Genomic DNA, 24,472 nt, shown 5'->3' with positions numbered 1-24,472 from the left:
TGTTGCCATGATATATGAGACAAATGACCAATATGAATTCGGATAAGGCTGTGAAACTACTTTAGACCTGTGATTACCTAAGCCAGACTTTGAAACTATGTCAATAAAAGAATTTGTGTTCTTTGCTACATAACTTTCAAAATCTAATCTGTGTTGTGAAAATGTCTTAAGTTGTGTCTAGATTTCTCTCCCTTGTTTCGAAGTCAACATTTGATGAATGAGCTTTCCTGTTGAATAGTAAATACATAAAATTTGTTTTTTTTTTTTTTTAAATAAAAGTAACTGACATAATTTAGCCTTCAAAACAACCCCAAATTTACTGTTTCAAGCCTATTTGTAAAGTATACATACCCCAAAATTAAGGAAAAAAAAAATTACAGAGGGTGTTGCAGTTGCATTTGGAACTCAGGTCTCTACAAATGCATGCCTGGTCAGATGCCAAAGCAGCCATTCAGATCTGCATGTCTTTATTTGCAAATGATTCTTTCATAAAAACATAACTTCAAGGATTTGTCACATTTCATTTCACTTTGTCATATCTATGGACTCATCTATACTCAAGGGCTTCTTGTTTCTCTCACCAAACTAGTTTTAGTTGTAACAATGAAAATATTTTTTTCTAGTAATCACATAACAGATGAAAATACAGCCTGGACTGGATGCACTAAATCCAATGCTAACCATCCACTTTCAGCTTATCTCTAATACCAGAGAACCATTTCAGATGATTGCAACCTCTTCTGTGGAGGATATGTTTATTAGGATCTAGACTGATAGGCCTCTGCCATTTTGGTCAAAAAATACTGTGGGTTGTAGGTACAACAAAACAGGGTAACACTTCACCCAGCAGACCATTCACCAAATGAAACAGAATCATAGAACCATACAATAATTTGGGTTGGAAGGGACCTTTAGAGGTCATCTAGTTCACTCACCCTGCAATAAGCAGGGGCATCTTCAGATCAGGCTGCTCAGAGCTGTGTCCAACCTGACCTTGAAGGTTTTCAGGCTTGGGGTGGCCACCACCTCTCTGGGCAACCTGTTCCAGTGTTTCACCAACTTCATATTAAAAAATTTTTTCCTTATAACTAGTCTAAATCTATCCTCCTGTAGTTTAAAACCATTAGTCCTTGTCCTGTCGCTACAGGCCTTGTCAAAAAGTTTGTCCACATCTTCCTTACAAGCCCCCTTTAAGGTCTGGAAGGCCACTATAAGGTCTCCTCGGAGCCTTCTCTTCTCCAGGCTGAACACCCCAACTCTCCCAGACTGTCCTCACAGGAGAAGTGTCCCACCCCTCTGATCATTTTTGTGGCTCTCCTCTGGACCCACTCCAACAGGTCCACGTCTTTCTTTGTACTGAGATAAAAATCTTCTCTAAAGGGAAGACTACAGTTTTATTATATTTTACTGCTAGTCCTGTTTGTGCAGTGGACTTCTTGTCCCTTTGGAATCTATCCTGAACCTGAAAAAACAGTTCTAGCAATGTTTTCACATAGGCTACAGTGAAAACATAATGAAAGTTGCTGTAGACTTGGATGGGTACCCCAAGGAGTCAGAGCAACTCTTCCTACAGCTGAACAGAGGAAGAGGAAAATGAGTTGTTTCTCTGCATGCCTTACTGATAACTCCTGCTCTCAGTAAGGAGAAGTTGTGAGTGTGCAAGGTAGCAGCCATGGACCTTATTGTTCATGGGAGATATAAGAAAGATGAATGATTGGCTTATCTAAATCCAGACTAGCTAGTTGGTGAGGATGCCTGAGGTCTGCACCACCAGCAGCAACAGGAGAGGGACAGCTGGCCTCAAATGACTGGCTCTGAAGGAATCCAGAAGTTCCCCTCCCAGGCTCACCAACTTCTCTGCTGTTCCTCTGCTTCAGCGGGAGGGTGTGGGAAGGAAAGATGGCTCACGCATAATCAGGGAGGTCATTAACATTTACAGGAATCTCACTTTTCTAGAGCTGAGTCACTTGGCTGAGTAACTATGGAAGTTTTTTTAGACTGTAGCTAATGCATTTTTTTAGCATCTGAAAGAAAATTAGTAGACAAAACATTTATTTTTAGTGCTGGTTTGATTGTGGGCCTGTCAGCCTTGGCAATGCATCTCTTTTATCAAGTTGCCACGATACCTTCTTTTGTTTTCAGAGCAAAGTTTGATTAAAGACCAATTTCAGAAAAGTTACTCACTGTGGGCGTTAATTAGAGCTTTCTGGACTCCGCAGGGTTTAGCTTATGATCTGTTTCACTTACTAAACCCTGTAATTCAAGTTACATGAAGATGGGAATGAACCAACCCCTTTCTATTCTTCTGAAGGCTTCTGTTTAATTCAGTCATGAAAGAACTTTTCTCCTTCCCTAATAAGGAATTCTAATTCCTAGCCTTTCCTAAACAAAATGAAAAATAATACTTTGCATCTATAAAGACTTTTCAAACTAATGAACTGGGACATATCCTCAGAGCTTCAGAATGGGGTAGGTAAACTTTAGGACATCTTTGCTACTAAATAATGATTTCAGTGGTGTCCAAGTATACTGTACATCTTAGAAAAAAAAAAAAAGGTAAACATCTATTTCCCTTTCTCTGTATTTTGCTGGGAGTGGAGTACTGTCATTCTGTAAGAGAAGGTCCCTGGCATTCCCCTCCTCCCCTGTTATTAACAGACAAGAAAAGCCTTTTGCCTTTCCATAAGCAAAAGGCCAGCTACCAGCTCAAAAATCTTAAAAAGCTGGTTGATGAAAAAAGACTTAGTAGTACTTTTGTGTAATAAGGAGCAGATTGAAATGAAATTTATAACATGATATTGTTAAAATTGGGATCTATGTAATAAAATAAATGAAATGAAAATGGCATTGGTGTCCTATGCAAATACAAGCAGACAGAAATTCAGCCCAAAACAAAACTTGACTCAGGTACATTGGGTATTTGAAACTAGGCTAGGCAAAACATGAAACCATGTACCAAAGAGAAGAAACCTGTGAAGGAGAAGATGACCTAAAATGGTCCATCTCTTTTTTCCAGCAGACAGCCTGCACAGCAGAACTGAGGCTGGATGAGGTAAGATATTCAAACAGAGTTAATGGATACTACCATCTTAAAACATCCTCTCCCAGGTATACATTCAGTCCTGAACTTCCTCCCAAATTTCAAACCCCAAATTTCATTTTAGTACAGCTGTACAGTGTGACAGGTGCACCAGGAATGCTGAGGAGGTAAGCAAATCAGGCAGTCATAATCAGCAAATGAAGTTTGATACTGATATGTATAAAAATTACAGTTTCAATCCCAACTGCCATCCCTAAGAGAACTGTATGCCACCTAACTCTCTCTGGATATACAGAAATTACCTTCCAAAGTACACACAGTACCAGACAAATTAGGTATGTAATCATGCACATCAGTGGCAAGTTGCAGAAATAAATGTAACTGTTTTAAAGATAAACAAATGTTACTGAGCAACTCTGCTCATTAGTTAGGGCTGTTTCTCAGTAGAAAGAATTACGATTTAGCTTCCATAATAACTCAAGCTGGCGGCTATAGGTTAGAAAATAGCAGAGCATGAAAACTCATTGCTTTGTGTTTTCCAGTGTTCTGTTTTTAGCCATGTCCTATATAAAGGTTGAAAATCGGCCTATACAAGGTTATAAATGTGCACTTTTGTTTAAAATGTCATTAACCTTCTGCACTAAATAAAGAAACACTTAAGCATGCCCTTCTAGTACTCACAGTGAGGTCTAAATATAATTTCAAAGAGAACGGAGGACTGAACTTTCTGAGTACAATCACTCAGGGAGGAACTTGTGCTTTTTCTAAAACATGACAGAGTGCAAAGATCATGAGCCTGTTTTCCCTGTGTGCTATTTTTCAACCCTGTAACAACCCAATCTCTTTACGGGGTGGATGGTTATTGAACTCGTATGCCAGCTGTGTTCGGAATCTCTGGGGAGGATGGGCTGTAATGACACCAAATAGGAAAGAGTTATGAATGGAGACAGATTATTACAAACATATGAAACAGTAAGGACCTGTTTTTCAAGAGGCATCTAAGAATGCATTTCACAGTATGCGTACACACTTGTTTGCTCATGTAGTCATCTGAATGTGCCTATGTGGACAGCTAAAACCACAGGATACACTAGAGGCTCTCACACACATTTTTTGTATGCAAAATCAGATAAATGTGCACTTTCTTGAATTTTTTTTTTCCAGATTAGTTGAAAACTTAGTGTGAAAATGATCAACTGCAACAGCACCTGTGCAGTAATTATGGAACGCGCTTTTTCACCTTTAGGTCACATTACAGCTACTGACTCTTGGCCCATAGTCCGAGAGCACGAGATGGTGCAGATTTGCAAGCGGTAGGACAGTTGGTCGCTGTGCCCTCCAGGTAGGGTTGGGGACGCTGGTGGGGCAGTGTGTGTGGGAAGCTTGGCTGTGCCTGCTGGTAATTCAAGAACTTTTATCTCCAGGGCCTGTCAATCTGGCACCTTTCACAAGTGTTAAATTCACTTAAGTATATTTTTTAAGAAGCTGTCATGAGACATACTGAATCAAATATGTCCTTCAGTGGTTACACATGGACTCGGTTGTAACAATGTTTGTTAAGTGCTTTGACATCCCCAAATGATATGTTTGATACATCTTCCACATTTGTTCGTTTATTCAAGTCTGCTAAATAGTCTCCAAAAACCAATGGGTTTAAGAAATATCTAACTGGACATAGTGCATCCAAAAAGCCTGACCATGAAGAGATGTTTATATAACTAGTGGACACCACTTACATCTGCTGATGGGAGAATTTAGTCTACAAATAATAGAAAAGATTTCTAAAAGACTTTGTGGGAAGCATCTTTAGACTGGGTATGGAGAAGATCATATGGTCCTTGCTTTATGTCAATTAAGATGTGAATAAAATAATACTGATGGAATAAATGTTTTCAGTTTCTAGGCCTGATTCTCAACTGCTGTAAATTGTAGCTATGCTAATTTACACCTGCCAAGGAGCTTGCACAGTAGATTACGTATTTATATATAGTATCATGTGCAAACTAATGAGGTTATTTCTGGATGTTTACCATTGTAAAGAGCTTTGAAACTTTAAATCAATCTTCTGCACTAATGTAAACAATTTGTCATAACAAAACCAGATAAAAGTGCACTGAACATGTTAAATATATTATTAGGTCGATGAAGATCATTCCTATTGATCCAGGTCTGGCTTCACAGAACAGTTTAATCAAAGCTGCCTGGAAGAAGTAACAAAGAGTGGTCATGGCATTCACTGCTTTTTGTCCTGAGGTCACCAATTTAATCCTAGAGTGAGTTTACAAATGACTAAAATTTCATTACTTATGCACCTGACAACTTAGGCAAATTTAGCTGGAGCAGGCTAAAAAGAAGGATAGACTAGTATTTAGAGGTGGAACAAACCCCTGTTTTAATGGGGAAATCATGCTGCCAGAGGTTGCTGATGATCCACCCAGAAGTTTGGGGGCTCTTGATAACCACACAACTACCTCTGCTTGATCTGGCAGATTTACATTAATTGGATTTTTATCCTGGATGGCAGAGACCCAAGATATCGGTACCCTTTTATTCCCTACAGTCAAGGGAGACAAGGAGAGAGATGGAAGTCTTTTGTTCCTCTTCATGGCCTCCAAGGATGACAAATAAATCTCACTGCTAGTGCTTCTTGTGTAATGTGAGCTCATAGTTTGTTACAGACTTGGGAACAGGAGACTGGAAGAGTCATTCAACTGTGTCAACCGATAGCAAAATGAAAGAAAAAGGGTTTGAAACTTGGCCACATATTGATGTGAGCTGAAAGTAATTTTTACTCTAACTTCAAGTTATTAACAGCATAATTTATAAAAGCCTTCAGCAAGACTTATGTGTCACTATCAGCCACTAAATAAACACTAAATAACAGACAAAGTCTACCACAAAGAGTTTACCATCAACACAGAAGGAATGTAGGACAGGTATGAAACTCAGTCACAGAAAACTGTGACAAAATTACACGATTTGCTAAGGTAATTTGTAGAAAAGCCAACAACTGACTCCAAATTCTGACCCATTGTACGTCTGTTCTTCATCCTGAGAGCGTACCACAGTGAGCACACTTATGAACAACAACACAATGGCCAGGAAATGAATCAGCCTTTTGCTTGGACTGCTTTTGGATCTCTGAAATTTAAAATCACAGCCACAGAAGAGCACTGCTGCACGTGTTCCACCTGCTCTGTTGTCAAACTGCTTCACTGCTCAGGGGCCTCTGCCATTCCTCCACCATCACCAGCTGGGGTGGTTTACAGGTTCATTGAAAGTTACCTGTGGGATTTATGCCAAATAATCTATCGTATCTGTCAAGGGTTTATCCACCTGACTGTCTTATGATTGCTTAATAAACATTACTATGTCTTTTATACCACAGTGTATCACAAAAGGCTGCAATAAGGTTAAATTATTACACAAATATATATATTTTAAAGAAGAAGAATGTTTCATTGCCAAAATACATGGTCCTAAACTCGTGTTTTTAAAAAACTTTTGGAGAGGCCTTTTGGAATTATACAAACTGCACTGCCTTCCATAACTCTTGTACATTTTGTGATTTGTAGCCACATGGGTGACAGGTAAAGTACACAGCATAGCCCAGCAGTGAATGGAAAAGCCACCTGGATCTGGTCTGTTGCTCCAGGTTCCTCCAGGTGGGCCAGTCCCCAGATGCCCCAGCTGGGCAAGCACCCACAGGTGACCAGTTAGTCAGCGGCACTGACAGCTCCTCTGCTAGAACACCAGCTCTTTCAACAGGAATTTCTACTTCTGGAGCCTTAAGCCACATCTCCACCAAAAACTATGTTAGCTCAAAGAGATACTGGATTAATGAAGTTGAAAATGCTCAGAAGGAAAATGGATGTGATGCTTTAACCACTTGTAAGAAGCATGAAGTGCGAATGATGGAAGGGTGACCTTTAGCTTTACCACAAACAGAAGGCCAACCTATAAGGCACAGCAAAACATGCTTTTGATTTATGCTTGTGCCTCCTTCTGTTTTAAAGATGTGATCTGCAGCATGAGATCCGTTCTTAACAATGTTGCAGTACCGCTAGAGGAAAATAAATTGTTCAAGAACAGATGTCGGTTTTAAAGTAAAGCAACAATGCCTACCCAGCCCTCTCTTTGGTCAACACTGATACTTTATGCCATGGGCCTTAACTTGTCAGGGAATGAATATCATGCCCGCTGTGTTGCAGAACACTGCAGTGAGAAGGACAGGCTGCATAAAACCATCAACATCTGCTCACAGAGCCACTTCTCTCCCACAACATCATCACTGCAGTGGTCTTACCAGTATTTTCTACACTACATTAGCTGAATGAGTAGGCTTTTTTGAAAAAGAAAAAAAAATAAATTTCTCTTTCAAGGTACTTTTTCAATTGCACCACTGCTAGGAAGATCCATTAGAATCAGGCCATCACCTCTTTTTCTCTTTTGCAGAAAGCACGTGTTGGTAGAAAGGAAGGCAACAAAATACACTCAGCCTAGATGAAGTTTTGTCAAATCACTTTGCAGGGCAAAGAAAACTCATCTGCAACCTGCCACAATAACACTTGAGGTCATTAAAGCCCTAAAAAATCTGGCAAGCCGAAAAGGTGAAACATGAAGATGGTAAAGAATGATGATGATGATGATTATTATTCATTATCTAATCAGTTTTATTTTTGATTTACCAAGAACAAAGAGGAAGAAGAAAGAAAGAAAAACTAACTGGATCTTATAATGTATAGTCAGAACTTCATGATAAATGTATTTGTATCCTCCTGCAAATATTTCTGTAATTTTAGCAACTAATTTAGGTAAATCTAGCACTTTCAAATGCTACTAACATCATTACTTCCAGATTCAAGGTTATTGGCATATCTCTTTTTAGTAAGGCATAGCACAAAAGAATAAAATAATAATCTACTTGCTTAAAATATAAAAGTTGGTTATTTATTCCTCCAGAATTTTAGCTTTCTCTCAGGGGAAATCTGGAATTTTTAAATTATTGATCCTTTACTTTGCCACTGTTGTCCTCTCCTTTCACCTTTTAGATATTTTTTGTTTGCTGTCACATTTTTGCTGATTTATTTTTAAATTATAAATTCGATTTTAGCTTCATTTTTCTTAAACCACTTGCCACAATCCTTTAGAAAAATCTACTCACAGTTACATTCTTAAGGCCAACTGAAGATTTACAATATGCTAAACTGGGCAAAAATTCTGTAGTAATCAGCACAATATATTTTATCCTCCATCATAATAATTTTTTCTGGCTCCATGTCGATATAACTTTTTCTGCTTTTTACAATGGTTTACAACTTAAATAATTTAATACAACAGTTGTTATATTTTTATTGCAAGCTTATAAAACTTGTAAGATAAGTGTCTTCCATGCAATATATTAAACAAAGAAATGACAGAGAAGAAGGGGAACCGATGATTACTAAAACTGTAATTCAGTCTCCAAGTTCTGAACGTGTCATAAAGTGCTTCTGGCTCACTTGCGTACAGCACATCTTGTTAGAGTTCCTCAAATGAACCACCTTTTCATATTCAGTTCTCCCTACCTGTTATTTTAATGTTGATATAGGAAAACCAATGATGATTTCACACTTCAGGCCATGCATTGGTGAAGAGGTGGCTGGGGGGAAAGGGCCCAGCATACAGACCCAAGAGGCAGGAATGCCATTGCCAGCTCTGCCCCTGAGCTGATGGAAGTCCTTGGGCAACTTCTTTTAGCTTCAAGAATGCATATAGGGCTATGCTTTATTTAGTTTTGTATGGGCTCCCACTGATGTAAAGACATGTGTCTCCTTAATTCTCAGGCAGGACTTCTGTGTCTGATTTTTGTGTTTCTGAGCAACTGCAATTCCTGATGCTTTGTAAAATCAAACTCTGAATTTCATACTTCTATTTTTTAGAATAGGAAAAATGATTTCCTGCCTTTGTGAAATACTTCAAGATCGCTTGATGAATAGTTGTTACTGCCTTATTATATCTGAGAGCTTAAAAGATGAGAGTAAAAGATGTTGCTTCAATGCATCCCTCAATAAGACTCTCTTACACTATGTTTTACATTACAGACCCACTTTACATACTTTTAGACACAGTTCTGTCTACATCTATAAAGTAGGTCAGTGTATATCCACAAGAACATACAGGTCTGCTACTTCTAAAACTCATTTGCTGATAATATAGATAAAAATAATAAATATTGATCTAAATTTGTCAGAAGTAAATTTTACTGACTTGGAAATGTTACATTTATTTCTATTTCTGGAGTAATTATTAATATTTTTGAAACAGGATAAAAACTTCAACTAGCTGTAGTACAGATTCTTCATCACCTAGTTCAGTAAACCATTTCTGCACAAAATGCTTCATAGAAACCCTTTTCCTCTATGCTGAGACTTTTAATATAAAAGAAGGCATCGCATATACCTTACAGAGGTAAAACATTTCAGTTTCTAAGGCCAGGCTTGATAAAATCTCCAAAAGATATTTCCAATGGGTTGGCTAAAAAAAATAATTACTTAATTCATGTAAATCACTTAACTGTGTAGTCTTAATGCTGCTAATACAAAGTCTCTTTGCCTAGATGATTAAGATTTCTTAATAGAAATCAGCTTGTGACTCCTAAGAGATACAACATAGCCGGCTGAGAAATAAACTTAGAAACTTTTCTATTTGTCCAAAAATATGGTAAGAGTACATATATACGAAGATTAGTTTCTGAATTGTGTTGCTATGATTTCAGCCCTTCCCTGCATGGATCAATCACTTTGTAGGGTGAAGGACCACAAATGCCTGCATACCCTCTCAGATTTTTTTTTTTTTTTTTAATCTGGTAATTGAATCATGCAATGGCAAAATGAATAATGTAAATAAAACTACCACTGAACTCCTAGATTAAGCAGCAAGATTTTTTTTTTTTTTTTCCCAAAATATAAAGCAACAACTAAAACTTCAAAGACAGGTATGCTTATGGACTTGAGAAAGTTCAAGAAAAGTACCCAGACGATAGCAACTCAATTTACTTTGACAGCCGTCTTTCTCTTCCTCATTAAATATCTTAGGTATGATATTTACCTTTGTATGTTTGTAACTACTAAAGATAATTAGATCAAGTCATCTGTATTAGATGATGGATTTTAAGCACTATATTAAGCTCCTCCACTCTAGAGATGGTTGCATGCTTGATCAGCTGAATAATGTTTGATAACTGATCAAAAATGTGCTGCATGTAGTGTTCTAATTTCTGTTTCTTGCCTATCAAACCTGAAATCTACTATCCAGAATATTGTTTTCAACAGAATGAGACAAACTGTGGATTTACTTCTGTAATTCTTTACAAAGGATTCAATAAAAGTGGACATATTAGGAATAAATCAAAGCATCCTTGTAATTTTAATCATTAACTCCTTAATGCCAGCCTAAACAGATACATCAAGATCACAAAATGTCTAAAGAATTAAATAGCTTCCATATGGAATTGTCTAGAAGTCATCCATTATTATTGCTGATTTTCCATATCACAGACACTGAAATCAATATACTGCACTGGTTCAGTAAATTTGTCTCTTAACAAGTTAATAAAACAGTGATCCCCACATAGTCTTTCCATCAAACTTTCATAGAAAAAAATGAGAATATTAAATGCACTAAGATAGGGAAGATCTGCTCCATTTGCTCTGCAATGATAATCTTTTACAAAAGAGGATTTTTATTATTAATTCTTCGCCTTCTGGGGATATTATAATTTCCTAGAATGTAAAAACGCCTTAAGCACAGCAATTTGCTGAGCTAGACTGAATTTCAGGATGTTTCAAATGAGCTGATAAACAACTGCATAATTAGCAATTATTAGATCAAGACTGTACATTACAGATATACAAGTGAACCAGCCAGAGAACGAGCAAGTTACAGATACTGTTTTTTAAAAACGTAAGTCAGTGTTATGCTTTGACGTTCATCACAACTTTTCTTTTAAAGAATTAAATACCCTACTGCTTATTTTTTCTTTAGAAATGCAGATTATTCTATCAACCAAATCCTTTGGGTCTTAATCATTGGACACATTCCTCTGTGTATGAATAATAAGGAGTTTACAGGCTGAATATAACTCATGCGCTAAAAGTGATTAGACTGATTTTTTTTTTTTTTCAATTAAATAGCTACAAATCAGTTGTATAGGCATGTTAAACTCAAGACTTAGTACATTTCTTAAGCCTTGAATTCTGCACCTCCTTAATGAAATATATTATTTTACCTTACGAAATAAAGAATGTAACCAGATATACTACAAAAATGTCAAGTGTAAAATTAATGTAATTTACACTACCACCACATTTTCAGGACCTGGGTATTTGTTACTAATATATAATTATGTCAAACAGTCAGAGAATGGCTGGGAAATGTGGCAGCTAGATGAGAGACAACAATAAAGGTGTTTGAGATGCAGAATAAAGTTACTAGCTGATTTTCTCTCTAAAAGAATCAGACATGGAACAGCTAGTAGGGCTGACACCTACAGTGACAGCTCTAGGTTTCAGCATGGATCAACCAAAATGATATATCCATTGAAATGAATGGCACAGTTCACACTATTCACAATTACTCTTTTAATTCTGACTTGATTGCATCTAGGAGGGCTACTTTACAAGAATTTACAGTGATGTATTAATATGAGTCATGAGTGTTATAAACATCACTTAGGAATGTTCAAATTCAAAACCACTCCTTTGCACCAAAACCAGATTTTCTTTTAAATTTAGGATGGAACCGTTCTCATGTAATTTAATGGTTTAAAAGCTAGACATCTAATAAAAACAGCCCTCTGTTCCAAAAGATTATTAATCCTATTTTAAAATACACTATAGGATGAAGGGTCCCTTGGACGCGTGTGTCTCCCAACACAAAGAACCTAGGTCATTAGGTTAAACAAAACAGTTAACTTCTTTTAGGCAATTAGATAAAATTGATCGTATCCTAGCTGTCCAGGCAACTGTGGGTTGTGTCATGCTTATTTATAATAGGAACGTGGAATTTAAATGGACCTCTGGTTAATTGAGTTATTACTGCAGACAACTTCATTGCCCAGTTGCTTACGTTAAATGATCAGCTAATCCTTCCTATTTCAAATTCACCTGGAAAGGTTTTCCAGCCTCAAAACACCAGCTTCAATTTAATCAATGTTCATAAAAGACAATAAAACTAAAATGTTACGCTTGTAACAGCTGAATGATTTAAGAGATACTTGATTTAGAGATGTATTACAATCTCTTTGTCTAAACTTTTCCTTGTTACTCCCATTGCTCAGAATAGTTTAATTTTAAAAAGGTGCAGAATACAGAAGTTTGCCATTAAGTGATTCTAGTTTGGAAAAAGTTTTAAAGGAAATAAATTAGAAACAGTTATAATCAGAAAAGCAACAATACACACTGGAAGCTTCTTACTCAGATCTGCTACTTTGTAGTCTGCATTTCCTCTTATCTTTGCAACTGTGAGAGCATTTCAAAACCCTTATAAAAGTGATTGGTCTTCACATTTATCATGGCTGCAGGGCTAAATTTAGACTTTAGGACAAGCTTAATTTTAAGTGTTGAAAACAAAGAAGCTTTCTCTGACAGGTTAATTAAAATAAAGGAAGCTATTTAAATCTGCCCAAGGATATGCATGTCAGTGGTAGTCTTAGTGGTGACATTTGGTGGGCAGTGTGTAGATGAGGTAGTCAAATGGCTGCATCATAGAAAGTAATTTTTTATGCAGCACACACATCATATACACACTGTTAGGTAAACTGTGTGCATATACTTTTAGCCCTAAAGAACCAAATTGAGCTAAGACTAATATATTGGTTCTGCTCTAGCTAATGTAATTATTAACTAAGGGTCACCAAATAAAGCTTCATCTTCTTTTGTGAAAGTAAGAGGTGCTAACTCAGTGATATATTTCCCTCCATTTATAGGATTAATGTCACAGAATCCCAATAAAGCATCGTGAGGCTGTGTGGTGGGGAAAGGATTTTGGTGGAACAGGTTGCCACTTCTTGTATTCTGGAGTTCAACTAAAGAGTTTTCAATAGTTGCATGCAGTAGCAGCATGACTGCAGAAGGTCATGCTTACAGCCTACAGGTAAGTCATAGAAGAGCGTTCAAGAAAAGCCATTCACATAGCAGACTACTGAATCTCTGGGTTGGAGACACCTGTAGGTGGATCACTATGATCTGCATGGTTTAGAGAGCTCTCTTCTTTCACACATACTGTCCTCTCTAGGTATGGGATTCCATAGTGCTGATTTTAATACTGAACTTGTTAATCTGTTTTAGGCAAACACTAATCAATACAAGCAGTGCAACAAATATTTTAAATTTGGAACAGGATTAAAGAAAATAATTCTGACTCCATTCTAAGTCAATGGTAAAATTAGTAATTTCAGTGAGGTCATCATGACGCCAAGACCATGCAATAAGGTTTCAACAAGAACTGAAGTGAACAAACACACCTAATACTAATGAGAGTCTGGCCTAAGTGACCTGCTAGTTCACCCAGCCCAAAACCCTCCTGAAAACTGCACAAAGTTCTGCAGAGACGAACTGCACAGGATAGTATGGAGAATGCTGACAACTGGTAATGTTTTCTGGAACTATACCATCCCACATGTAGCTGTAATTACCTACAAAAGAGACTATATTGCCTGGTGAGACATAAAGAAATTAACCTCACACAGCCACCAGTGTTAAGAAGTTGAAAGAGGACCACCCAGTCGGCAGCCTTTGTTTTTTCTTCTGATTTGGTTCAGGATTGATTAACCATTAATTAGAAAAAGGTCTTTCAATCCCAACCTTTCTCTGTCACCTTTTGAATCAATGAAAGTATCTTCTAGATAAAGCCAGCCAGTCAGAGCCCAGCAAGGCAAAGATATTTTGCCCCAAAAGAACTCCAAGAAAAGCATCACTGCTGTTAAAGGAAATCCATGATAATTTTTCAGAAAGGCCTAATATTAACTCTTCATTTGTTATGAACATCAAAAAAGAAATTATCACTTGCTTATATACATATAGAATTGTGTCAGACATATAAAATGCATGCATGCAATTATGTGCCTTCTCAAAAATTTGGACTTACTACATGGTAAGAATTAAATATTTTTAGCAAGAATCATTCTGAGATTGAGTAGGTTTTCAATTTTTTTTCAAGTACTTGTAAAATTTATGTTATCCTCACCTATTACCAATAACTGTCACACTTTTCACATTGCTAGCTTTAGCCTATTATGTTAAGAAAAAAATCAGAGAATATATTCTATGATAGAGAAAGATACAATTTTGTATATGTCTATACTATACTATGTTTGACGCGTCTGTACGAGGAAGGATAATGGAAGTATCACTTTAATATTAGTTCTGAGAATAAGAAATAAGACTTAAGGGTATGCAATACAATCACATCAGTGATTCTTCATAATGCTCCACTGGTTACGCTACTCTTATTATGAATTCTTAGAGCACAGCCTATATAATTCCACTTTACCAGTACTATTTCATGGGTTTGACTATAGGTCATGTGCATACATTGCTGGTGCTTTACTTGCAAAATTAGTCTTATATATGCAATGTTTGAAAAGTCTGGCCTAAAGCCACAGTATTCTCAAAAATGCTTAATTTTTAGTCTTTGGTCTTTGTCACAGCCACCTAAACCATTTTAATAAGCAAAGCTTAATTCTCTCATGGTAAGAGTAGACTATGCATCTTTGTTTATATATAGATTCATTTACTTACATGATATTGAAGTTCCAGTTACCGTGTGACAGGTCAGTATCTTCCACTTTGAGCACAGCTTTACACATACCAGGCAAGCCAAAACCTGTTAATTGCTCAGCAGTATGTCACCCCAGTAGAATGAAATATTTTCTGCAGCAAACATGTTGTTAGAAAACAAACCAAACTACTGAATCCAAACTATCAAAAGAAAATAAAACACATGTCCTGTGTGGGCCATGGCACCACACATAAAACCAATAATAATTTAACTTTTGCAGGACAAGTTGATGTGTTTAATTTTTGTATCAATTGCTTTTTAGTTTACTGTTTTAACATTAACAGCAGTATATTTTTAGAGGTGGTATGTTGGAAAGGATACCGTGATTTGGTGCTGGCGCAGTTCATTAATACTTTTAATTTTTTAGGTTTCAGAAAAGAAGGCAGCTTCTCAGGAAACTACCACTACTTACAAATAGCAATTATACATTGTATTTGTCATATTCTGACTTCCTCTCTTCAATTTTATGCAATGATTGGTGGAGTTTTTCATCTTTCATAAGAATTTCCTGTCTTAGATCCTGGTCACCATTTCTCTCCAAACAGAGTAGACTCTCCTGTGAGGAATAATAAGCCATATTCTTTTTGGAACCACTTTGTTTAAATTAGGTACTAGCCAGAATTCTCTGAAGGTGATGAGTAGATGAAAAGGAGACGGAGGAATATTGTCCTCAAGAAATAATTCGTTCAAGAAAGCATTTGCCCTTCTGAGCGACTTTGTGTGAATCAGTATCAATATACTGTATAAGAGACTATTTTATGACTGTATGACAGTTCATTATATGGACTTTGCTGCTTACACCAGTATGTAAGTTTCCTTAAAAACACTAAGGAAAATACAGATACTTTCTTTCTCAGGCTTTTTAAAAGACACTGGTTACTCTGAGACCAATTCCTTCCTGTTGACTACAAATTATTTCGTTCTGTCACAAAGTCGCTTCCTTGTCTTCTATGCCTTAGCGCATTCTCATTTCCCACTGGCACAGACTATTATTTAGAGGAGAAAAAAAGCTCAGTTTAATCCTAAAAAAAATGCAACAAATAAAATCAGACTACAGACAGTGGATAGCCAGAGCCACTACCACAAACCTGTCATCAGTAAACCACGTTCTTCATCTAAACTTTTAATTACTAATTCACAAATTTTAAGTAACTTTACTGAGCAAAATTAACTTGTACTAACCTTTAAAGCTATCAGTAATTTTTAATAGCAAACATGCATGTTCTAAATCCAAAACATACAAATTTCAATAGCCAATCTTTCTTTATCCAACTCTGTGGCTACAACATAAATGAAAATATATTTCATTGAACTGTATCCATAAGTAAGAGTGAAATTTGCTACCAACAGATAAAATACTACCTATATAATGACAATACAGAAGAACCAAGCCAAGAAAACAGATTTGTCATTATGACGATGATAAAAACCAAGCTTAGTATGTTTCAGAATAGTCAGTACATATTTTTTTTTTTTTTCAAGAAAAGGAATTCAAAGAAAGGTGTTAAGGTCTGTCTAAGAAATATAAGCTGACAGCAAATTATGTACTAATTTTAATTAGAGAACCTATGGCAACTCAAACTGTATATAGGAAAAAAGTAAAGAGATTAGATCTGAAACACCGATTAGTGTAAATATGGCGCTATTTTCTTTAAAAGGTGGTCTGACCTGATGAAAATCCTGACTCTCTTAAAGTTGAAGGGAGTTTTACCACCGACTTAAGTGGAGCCAGGTTTTCATGAACTGTTTGTTCATTTACACCTATTTATATTGTCTGCTTTTTATTTCTTTTAGCATTTTGGAGTCTGCAGTCCTGTGCAGAAGGAGAGTAGGCTGGAGAAAATATTTGGCTAAAAATCAGGAGACACAGGTTCCATTTCTGTCACAGGCTTACTGAGAAAACCTGAATAAGTCACTACCTCCTTCCCTTGTGTCCAGGTTCCTTCTCAGTAAAATTCAGGTGATGATATTAAACTCCTTTCCAAGGTCTGCTGAAATCAAAAGATAAAAAGTGCAACAGCTAGGCATATTTATTTATTTTTCATCACTAAAAACACTGCTTCCTAAATTCCAACAAGACACCGATATGATATCTCTGAAGGCATAAGATGAAAAACATAATTGGGAATTTTAGAACCTTCTTTTGCATAATGAGAATGTGTAAGAAAGAAAGTTGGCAATAGTGGCAGCTATTAAAATCATTCATATGTAAACACATGACTAATAAAGAAACAGTTGAGGAATAGAAGAGGAAGTCCATAATATAATTAACATACTTATTAAGAAAAAGTCAGAATAGTGGAATATCTACTTCCAGGTGATTCTCTGCTACAGTAGGTTGCATATTACCCTGGAAATGTCACTAATTCTGCATTTCATGAGTTTTCAACAAGCTCTACATAGACACAACACTGAGCAAGATGACAGTCTTTCTTGAATTGCTAACAGTTTGAACTTACTCCAGTAGTTATAATTTTTTTGTTCCACAGCCTGCAGAATGGCTGTAAACTATCTGGCCTTTCATTTTAGCTTCAATCTTGCATTGAAATCTGTGTGAAGGGTTCCCTGTGGCTATAACTTCCATCCACTTCAGCAGAAGGTCATGATTATGCTTTTAGGGACAATAAAAGGTTTTAGCAAATTTTAGATAAATTCTATTTCTTTCCTGTTTATTACTTGACTTTTTATGAGTTTCATCTAACATAAAATCTGTGATCCATAAAGAAGGCAAGCAACAACAATCACAGTCAAACAGCTTTAAGTCAATGTAGTGAACTAGTCAACTCGAGTTCACAACTACAGGATGAAGCTTGGGGGTTGACCAAGAAAGTTACCTCAAACACTAGATTAATACACCCGTAGGGGCTTTAAGATCATGAAACTGATTAATTAAGTTAATGCAATTAATTCCAAACATGCAGAAATGTTTAGCCTTTAGGAGGAGATAAAGATTCCCATCTGGTCAAACATTATTTATCAAATGAACTAACGTGGAATTGTCACTTTGTAAATTTAACACTACTAGTAAAACTAACAAGTATTGCTGCAGGAACACCAGCAGTTGTTTTACAAAATATTGGCATAGGATTACAGTGTGTCTACAAGTCTGTTTCTTTAATGAAGGTGAACAATTTGTGGGAAGGGTTGTTCCATGAGAACTATATCAAGAGCTCTAATGTTGAATCTGATCATTTCAGATGTAAACTGTATTTGTCCCCAATTTCCAGTCTTGCAATTTAACTTGCAATTATATGAAAATCAAGTAGAGTAATTTCCTTCTTATATAATCTAGCCTTTGCAAGAAAAATTATGCATCTCCCAATAGTTACCCGTGGGGCAATGGATGGCAGAATAATAGACAAGAAGCAGTCTGTAAACTACAAGATCAACACTATTGGACTGAAATTTGTCTTCTATTACTTGAAACAGTCTCTCCCAAACAGAATTCTAGTACATTAAAAAATGAGTTTGGAGAACCCTGAACAGGTATTGCCAGTGATGTTCCTATTTTATGAATAAACAGAACACTTCAAATGCTAGATACTGCAAAATAAGAAGAAGCCAAGATGGGTTTGTAGAGCTGCAATCGGATGCAAATAACGTTTTGCACAAAAACTGAAGTATAACAGCTTTGAAATAGACTTCATAATACAAGAAGTTTAAAATGATCTCTAAAATCACTGATCCTGAATCTCCAATTAGAAGAAAATATCTGAAATGTCTTAAAACATCAGAAAGTGTCAGCAGCCTGCTTAGCCAAATAATGACCACATGAAAAACCCATAAAACATTAAGCAGTTCAGCAAGACAAAGGTAAAAAGAAAATCTTAATACTTAAGTTAAATATAACCACTAAGAGCTTGTATTTATATAAACCATATATATAAATATATATATATAAAACATAGTTAAAACAACATGAAGGAAAAGAACTCTGTATTTCAAAATGTCTTCTCTATTCTAAGATGATATTAGGATCAACTGACTGACAAGAGGAAAATTTTCTTGGCAGAGAGTCAGGAGACAGAGGAGATTAATGTGCACCTATACCTATATATATACATACATATATATGAATATGTATATATACTTTTTTTAACTGTAAGAATGTTCCTAACCCTTCATGTCTAGTCTAATATTCCAAGATGGGATAAATCAAACTGACTCAGAAAATTGTAACAAGAGGAAATAAAATATTATATAATAATTTTGGCATATTTTAAAATATCTGGTTTTACATATTTTTTTTTTCAGTAGGGTTATTAAAAATGAAAGTTCTATAGGCAATAACAAATGAACTGTTTTAAATAATATTTCAGCTTTAGTAATAACCATATCTGAAAGCTGTACATTTTAAGTTTTATTTTACTACAGTGTCATAATGAACTTAAAGTAGATGAGAAGCTTTCTATTAGAAAAAAAAGATTATTGAAAGTAAAGAATTCACTATAGGTTATCTTAGGTTTTTAAAAGGAAGGAAATTATACCATTTCAATCAAGTTTCTCCAGAGCGTCTACTCTTACTGCCATACTTTATCTCTGCATCCTGCTGGGTAACTAAATGTCAGCATTCACTTAATTTGTCTGAGCAGCATGAAAAAGCTTGAAATATCTTTATTTATGTTATGAAAGTGAAATTCCTATCATCTAAGAAAATAACAATTTTCTTAAGAAAAGAATACAAACAAAATAACAATATTTCTTAAAAAATATATAGACATAAAAAGCACAGAAAAAATATATTATGCTTCTAACCAAGGAAAGGAAAATACTTTTATGTACAACATTACTGTGGCATGGAAGGTGACTTTTTTGATAATAATTATTAGTTGCTCAGAACAGGCTAATTACACAGAGTATGTTTTTAAGGGTAAGTTTCTCATATAAATTGTGCTTGTATGGACAATGCAAAATTTTTACATTTAATTTAACTTTCTAATCTTCACTTCTGATTTAAGGTATTGATCACAGTCTTCTGATTCCTGGTTCCTTAGTTCTTCAGGCCTGTCAAAAATTTGTTGAAAGACTTCTATTGTACCCCTTATAGTCTTTACATGGGGCCACTTTTAGCAGGTTAATTTTAGACATAAGCTGCAGTTCAGAAAAGTAGATACACATTTATATGGGTGGATTAGGTATGTGAATATGTATTGAACTGGTGCTACATTTGCTAATGCAATTTTCTTAAATACATTAACTTATATATCTTAAAAATAAATACTATTTCAAATTGGTTAATTTGCATGATACATGAAAACATACATAAAGAATTTATAACGCTGTACAAGTTACTGTCATATTTTGCCCTTTGTTTTAAAGCTTTTTCTCTGTTGATGCCAGTATAATCTAATAAAGGATAACATGGTATTTCCTACAGGTCCCACATACTTTCTTAAAGTGTGCAGTTTCATTTTTTATTCTGAAAGACTTTCTGAAAAATACGTAATAATAATTCATAGCTATTTTGCATCCTAGATACATGACCAGGACTTACATTACAAACCACATTATCTGTGAGTGTTTTGTAGTAACTAAAACATAAGTATTTGCAATGATACCATCTTGCTGTTCTTAACTGATAAGATGCAGTTTATTATAGGAACTGTATAAATAATAATATTATTTCTCATCTGATTTTATACAAAGCGTAAAAAGCTAAGTTATCACTGCTATAGGTAAGATTTGTGTAACGTTAAGTGAATGTACAGAGGCAGCTTCATGTTCTATTTTCAAACTAAAAGGTGATGCAGCATTAAGAATCCAGAAAAAAATACTGCATTGATTTGCTCTTTCTCTCTCCTATTTTGCCAAATTTTAAAATGTATGTTACAATATCATGGAATCAACATGAAAGAAGGCTGTTCTCTGCAGGGCAAAGCCCTGAACACACACACACACATACCAAGTCCTGTGGAGAACTGCTTTTATAAGGAGAGGAAAGACAGAACACCATCTGAAAAGTTTTACTAAATCAAAGATAATTTCAGCTCTTGAAAAGTTTTTGGTGCTTAAGCATACATACTTAGGAGGCCATGAATCTTTTAGGGAATCCAGTGATCTTGCACAAACATGTATTGAATTTATGGACAAGCTGCACAAGGTTAGAGACAGAGGGGACAACAATCTAAACCTACTAAGTCAACGACAGTGAGCATTTTAAATGGCATTGGGAAACAGCCCATTTTTACAAATTAACAACGAAGCAACCATAGTATGTGATGAGAAGTGACACTTTTTGTAACCCCTCAAGACAAATTAAACCTAAAGTCTGGACTTTACCATGCAAGTTGTGGCCTATCATAATTATGCTTCAGAAGAAAGTTCCAGTTTGCTCAGGAATCGTGATACCAAGGCAAAGCTGAACTTCTCTCCTGCATCAAAGCTGTGCTGCTCTGGCCGCTGACTCTACCCCTGCTTTAAATGGAACCCAGCTGCCTCCATGCAGATTCCAGTTACAATGAACAACACTCAGCACTTCACAGGAGACACATAAGGACGTCACAGTATCAGAAGCCTAAAAAAGAATGTTTTGTCTTCAAATACATCTATTCCTCCTGTTAATACAAAACCTCTTCTTTTTAAAATATTGGCAGCAACCAATAGGATGGATGTGTTGCTTTTAGGTTGGTGTGAAGACTGTGTGTGATCTATCAAGTTTCTTTTGTTTCTGTGCCACTATTTTCCTTCTGAAGTGGGGACAAAGAAACATATTAGTGGCTCCTAATTTAATAAATGACACCCAGCAGAATCCAAGCTGTTTATTTCTGTACATGTTTTTGCTTACTACTTCTTGCTACCAATCATATTTTCAGCACAGAAGAACACATTTTTAAAACAGAAGCTTTGGCTTTATAATCCTGTTTACTATACTCTGGTTTATGTCAGTCACATCTCCTTTTTCTGTATCAAGAAACTTTAGACTGCTGCCTCTTGATTTTTACATCTCGTTTGGTTGCATTTGGCTCACTGTGCCTGCCTTCAAGTTTTACTCTTGTATCATGTTTTCCATGACTCAGCCTGAGACATGATTTATGTGGTCCAGAAGAAAGGATGAATAGAAGCAAAAAGAAAGGGTGAAAAACGTAACAGGAGACTAAAATGGAAGAGCAGAAAATACCAAGCAAGTGGAGTACTTTAAGATGAAACCTTGCATTTTCATCTCCCTATTGAAAATGAAGGAATAAATTATGCATTTGAACTGGGCCAACTGTGCTGAAGTTATTTTCCAGTGATGTTAATAACATAATTTCTGTTAATTTCAATAGATTGGGATTTCATTTCACCTAAAAAGAGAATCCACAGTAGCTAATGATGTTTGATGTTCAGCTTGACTTGGTTTTCAGAGCTCTGATTCTCAGTATTTTCTGAAACCTGGGCTTGTTTTACGTGTCTTGACATGTTATATATTAGAGCAGGAACCATCCTTTGGATGAACTAGAGACTGCAATCTCTCACTAGAATCATGTTGGTTCAAATGGGCCAAGGTCTTCCCTCTAATTCTACAGCTCCTCCTGGCTGGCATGTGATGCTCTTCCCTCAGCCCTTGGACAGATTTCACTTGTGTGCTAGAAAAATAAACAAGTTTTCCTATGTTTGGACAAGCATATTTAAATCCTACTGTCTTGCAGAAAGTGTATTGTTTGCTTTTTTCTCCTAAATGACATAGTAGGAGGCACTGACTGGCTATTTTTGAAATGTGCGTTACAATGGTTAAGATGATTAATTAAGGGTTTGTAGCCAGCTCAGGCTAGGAATATATAAACATATCTTATAGCAGATCTACTTTAGTATAACATCAATGCACCTTGGAACTGATAAAGTAATTTTAATATAATTATTGACTTTGAAGGAGTATTCTTTAAGTGAAGAAAACTTCTGAAATGCTTTTCAGCCTGACTCTAGTATATTCATGAAAAGTGAAACATAGAAGACATGGAAAAAGAGAGTAAAAGGGCATTGTAAGCAATGTGCTTAGGATAACTCATGCTTAACACCAAACACTGAAATATTTCTTTCAATTAATACTTGACAAAGACATTTTTTTAAGAGGTGTTATATCGTAAACTTATTGCATTAATTTCTGAAGTGAAGAAGTATCATGCAGCATGTTTCCTATCAAAATGAAATTTTAATATGCTTAAAAAGTTTGCAAAACTCCTGCATAGAGTATTTTCAAACAAGCCCAAAATGACAAGCAATACTTTTAATGAAAGCACTGTTAAACAGCTGAGGTTTCTGTTTCCAAATTTTGAAAGGATCAGAAGTTTAAGTGGCTTGCATAATATCACAGCTAAAAACAATCACAAGAAGAAAAATTAATTTAGAAGAAAAGGAAAATTAAAAAAGCCTAATCTAAAGATAGAAATCCTGATTTTTTCTGTTGCTATTATAGTTTGAGTGACCCAAATACTTGATTAAATCACAGCAGGTAAGTTACGCAAAGTGATATAAAACAAAAGAATTCAAAGCACATTCTACGTAGAAAGAAAAAATAGAGTAATCAGCTAAATTAGAATATATTTCTCTTCATGTATGTAACTGTAGAAAATGCCTTAGGCTGGCTTCAATTAGTCATGCTTTTCATAAAAGTCTGGAAATGACAAGATCCCTTGACAATTCTAAAATGATAAAATTATGCCCAGTAGAAGAGCAATCTCAAAACAGATTTGATCTCAGACTCCTTTCTGGAACAAGGCATGCACTTCAATGAACTATTCTTCTTCAGGGCTCTACTTACTATTCTTACTATTGTGCTGCCTCGAAACAGCACTTCATTTTGAGAGATGCTGAGCATCTGTAACTTCAGCTAAGAACTTCAGGAAAATAAAGCCCTATAATTTTGCCATCTTGTGTGAAGCTACCAAGTCACTTAATCCTTCTGTGCCAAAACCAGGAAGCTGCTTGTATATCTCAAATGGATTTAGACTGATAGCAACAGTATGTGGATGTGATATAACTGAAAGTAAAACAGGTGAGATACTGTTATTTTTCTGACATCTAATTCACCCCATTATCTGGTATACTGACTCATGCATTCCTAGCAGGATGATTAAAGACAAGTCTGAACTCTGTAAACATAAGAAACAGCAATGTGCAACATAATCTTTTTTTTTTTTTTTTTTTCTTCCAGCAATATTACTATTAGGTAAAGAGAATTAATTTTGATTTTTGAAGTCCATAAAGTCTTTATTTGCTGTTGAACAAAAGTTTTGAACAAAGTTTTGAAGTTCTCTAGAGGTTCAAAAGGTGTAAATTTTACAGCTTGCAAATTATTACTTTTAAATTATTTTCCAAATCCTAAAACCTGGTTAAAATAGTATTTAGCCCCCCTATCAAATGGTGTAACCATCTACTAATGTGCTTGAATGAGGAAAACAAAGGGGTTTCCAGTTGAAGGTATGAAATTACTGAAGACATAACTTATTTAACTTCATAACACGATTCTTCATCCTCAGGTGTCTCAATCATTATCAGATTAATTAGATTCTGGAAACACATTTGCTTTACACTGTCATAAGAAATTCTGCAGAGATATCAGGGCCCAGTGATAATTCTAATTCTGAACTTGTATGAGTTCTGTTAAGATAAAGAGATGGAAAGAAAAAAAGGACA

General features: G+C 35.5%; 1 protein-coding gene across 4 annotated transcripts in view; it reads right to left on the bottom strand.

The window, feature by feature from the left end:
* The window catches only part of DPH6 (diphthamine biosynthesis 6), a 212,466-nt gene that overhangs the window by 5,252 nt on the left and 182,742 nt on the right, over positions 1–24,472 (bottom strand). Inside the window, exon 15 of one of the 4 annotated variants that reach the window (XM_042791055.1) lies at positions 16,779–16,848. The exons of the other annotated variants lie outside the window; for them this stretch is intronic. Within the exon in view, the coding sequence (XP_042646989.1) occupies positions 16,817–16,848 (32 nt within the window). The 3' untranslated portion in view covers positions 16,779–16,816. Of the gene's footprint in view, positions 1–16,778; positions 16,849–24,472 lie in introns of those variants that run through there. 4 annotated transcript variants of the gene reach the window in all.

Source organism: Tyto alba, unplaced genomic scaffold (genome assembly GCF_018691265.1).
Source record: "Tyto alba isolate M040663 unplaced genomic scaffold, T.alba_DEE_v4.0 Super-Scaffold_18, whole genome shotgun sequence".
Taxonomy (NCBI): Eukaryota; Metazoa; Chordata; class Aves; order Strigiformes; family Tytonidae; genus Tyto; species Tyto alba.
The sequence above is the reverse complement of the archived record's forward strand: the minus strand, read 5'-3'. Positions and strand labels throughout refer to the sequence as shown.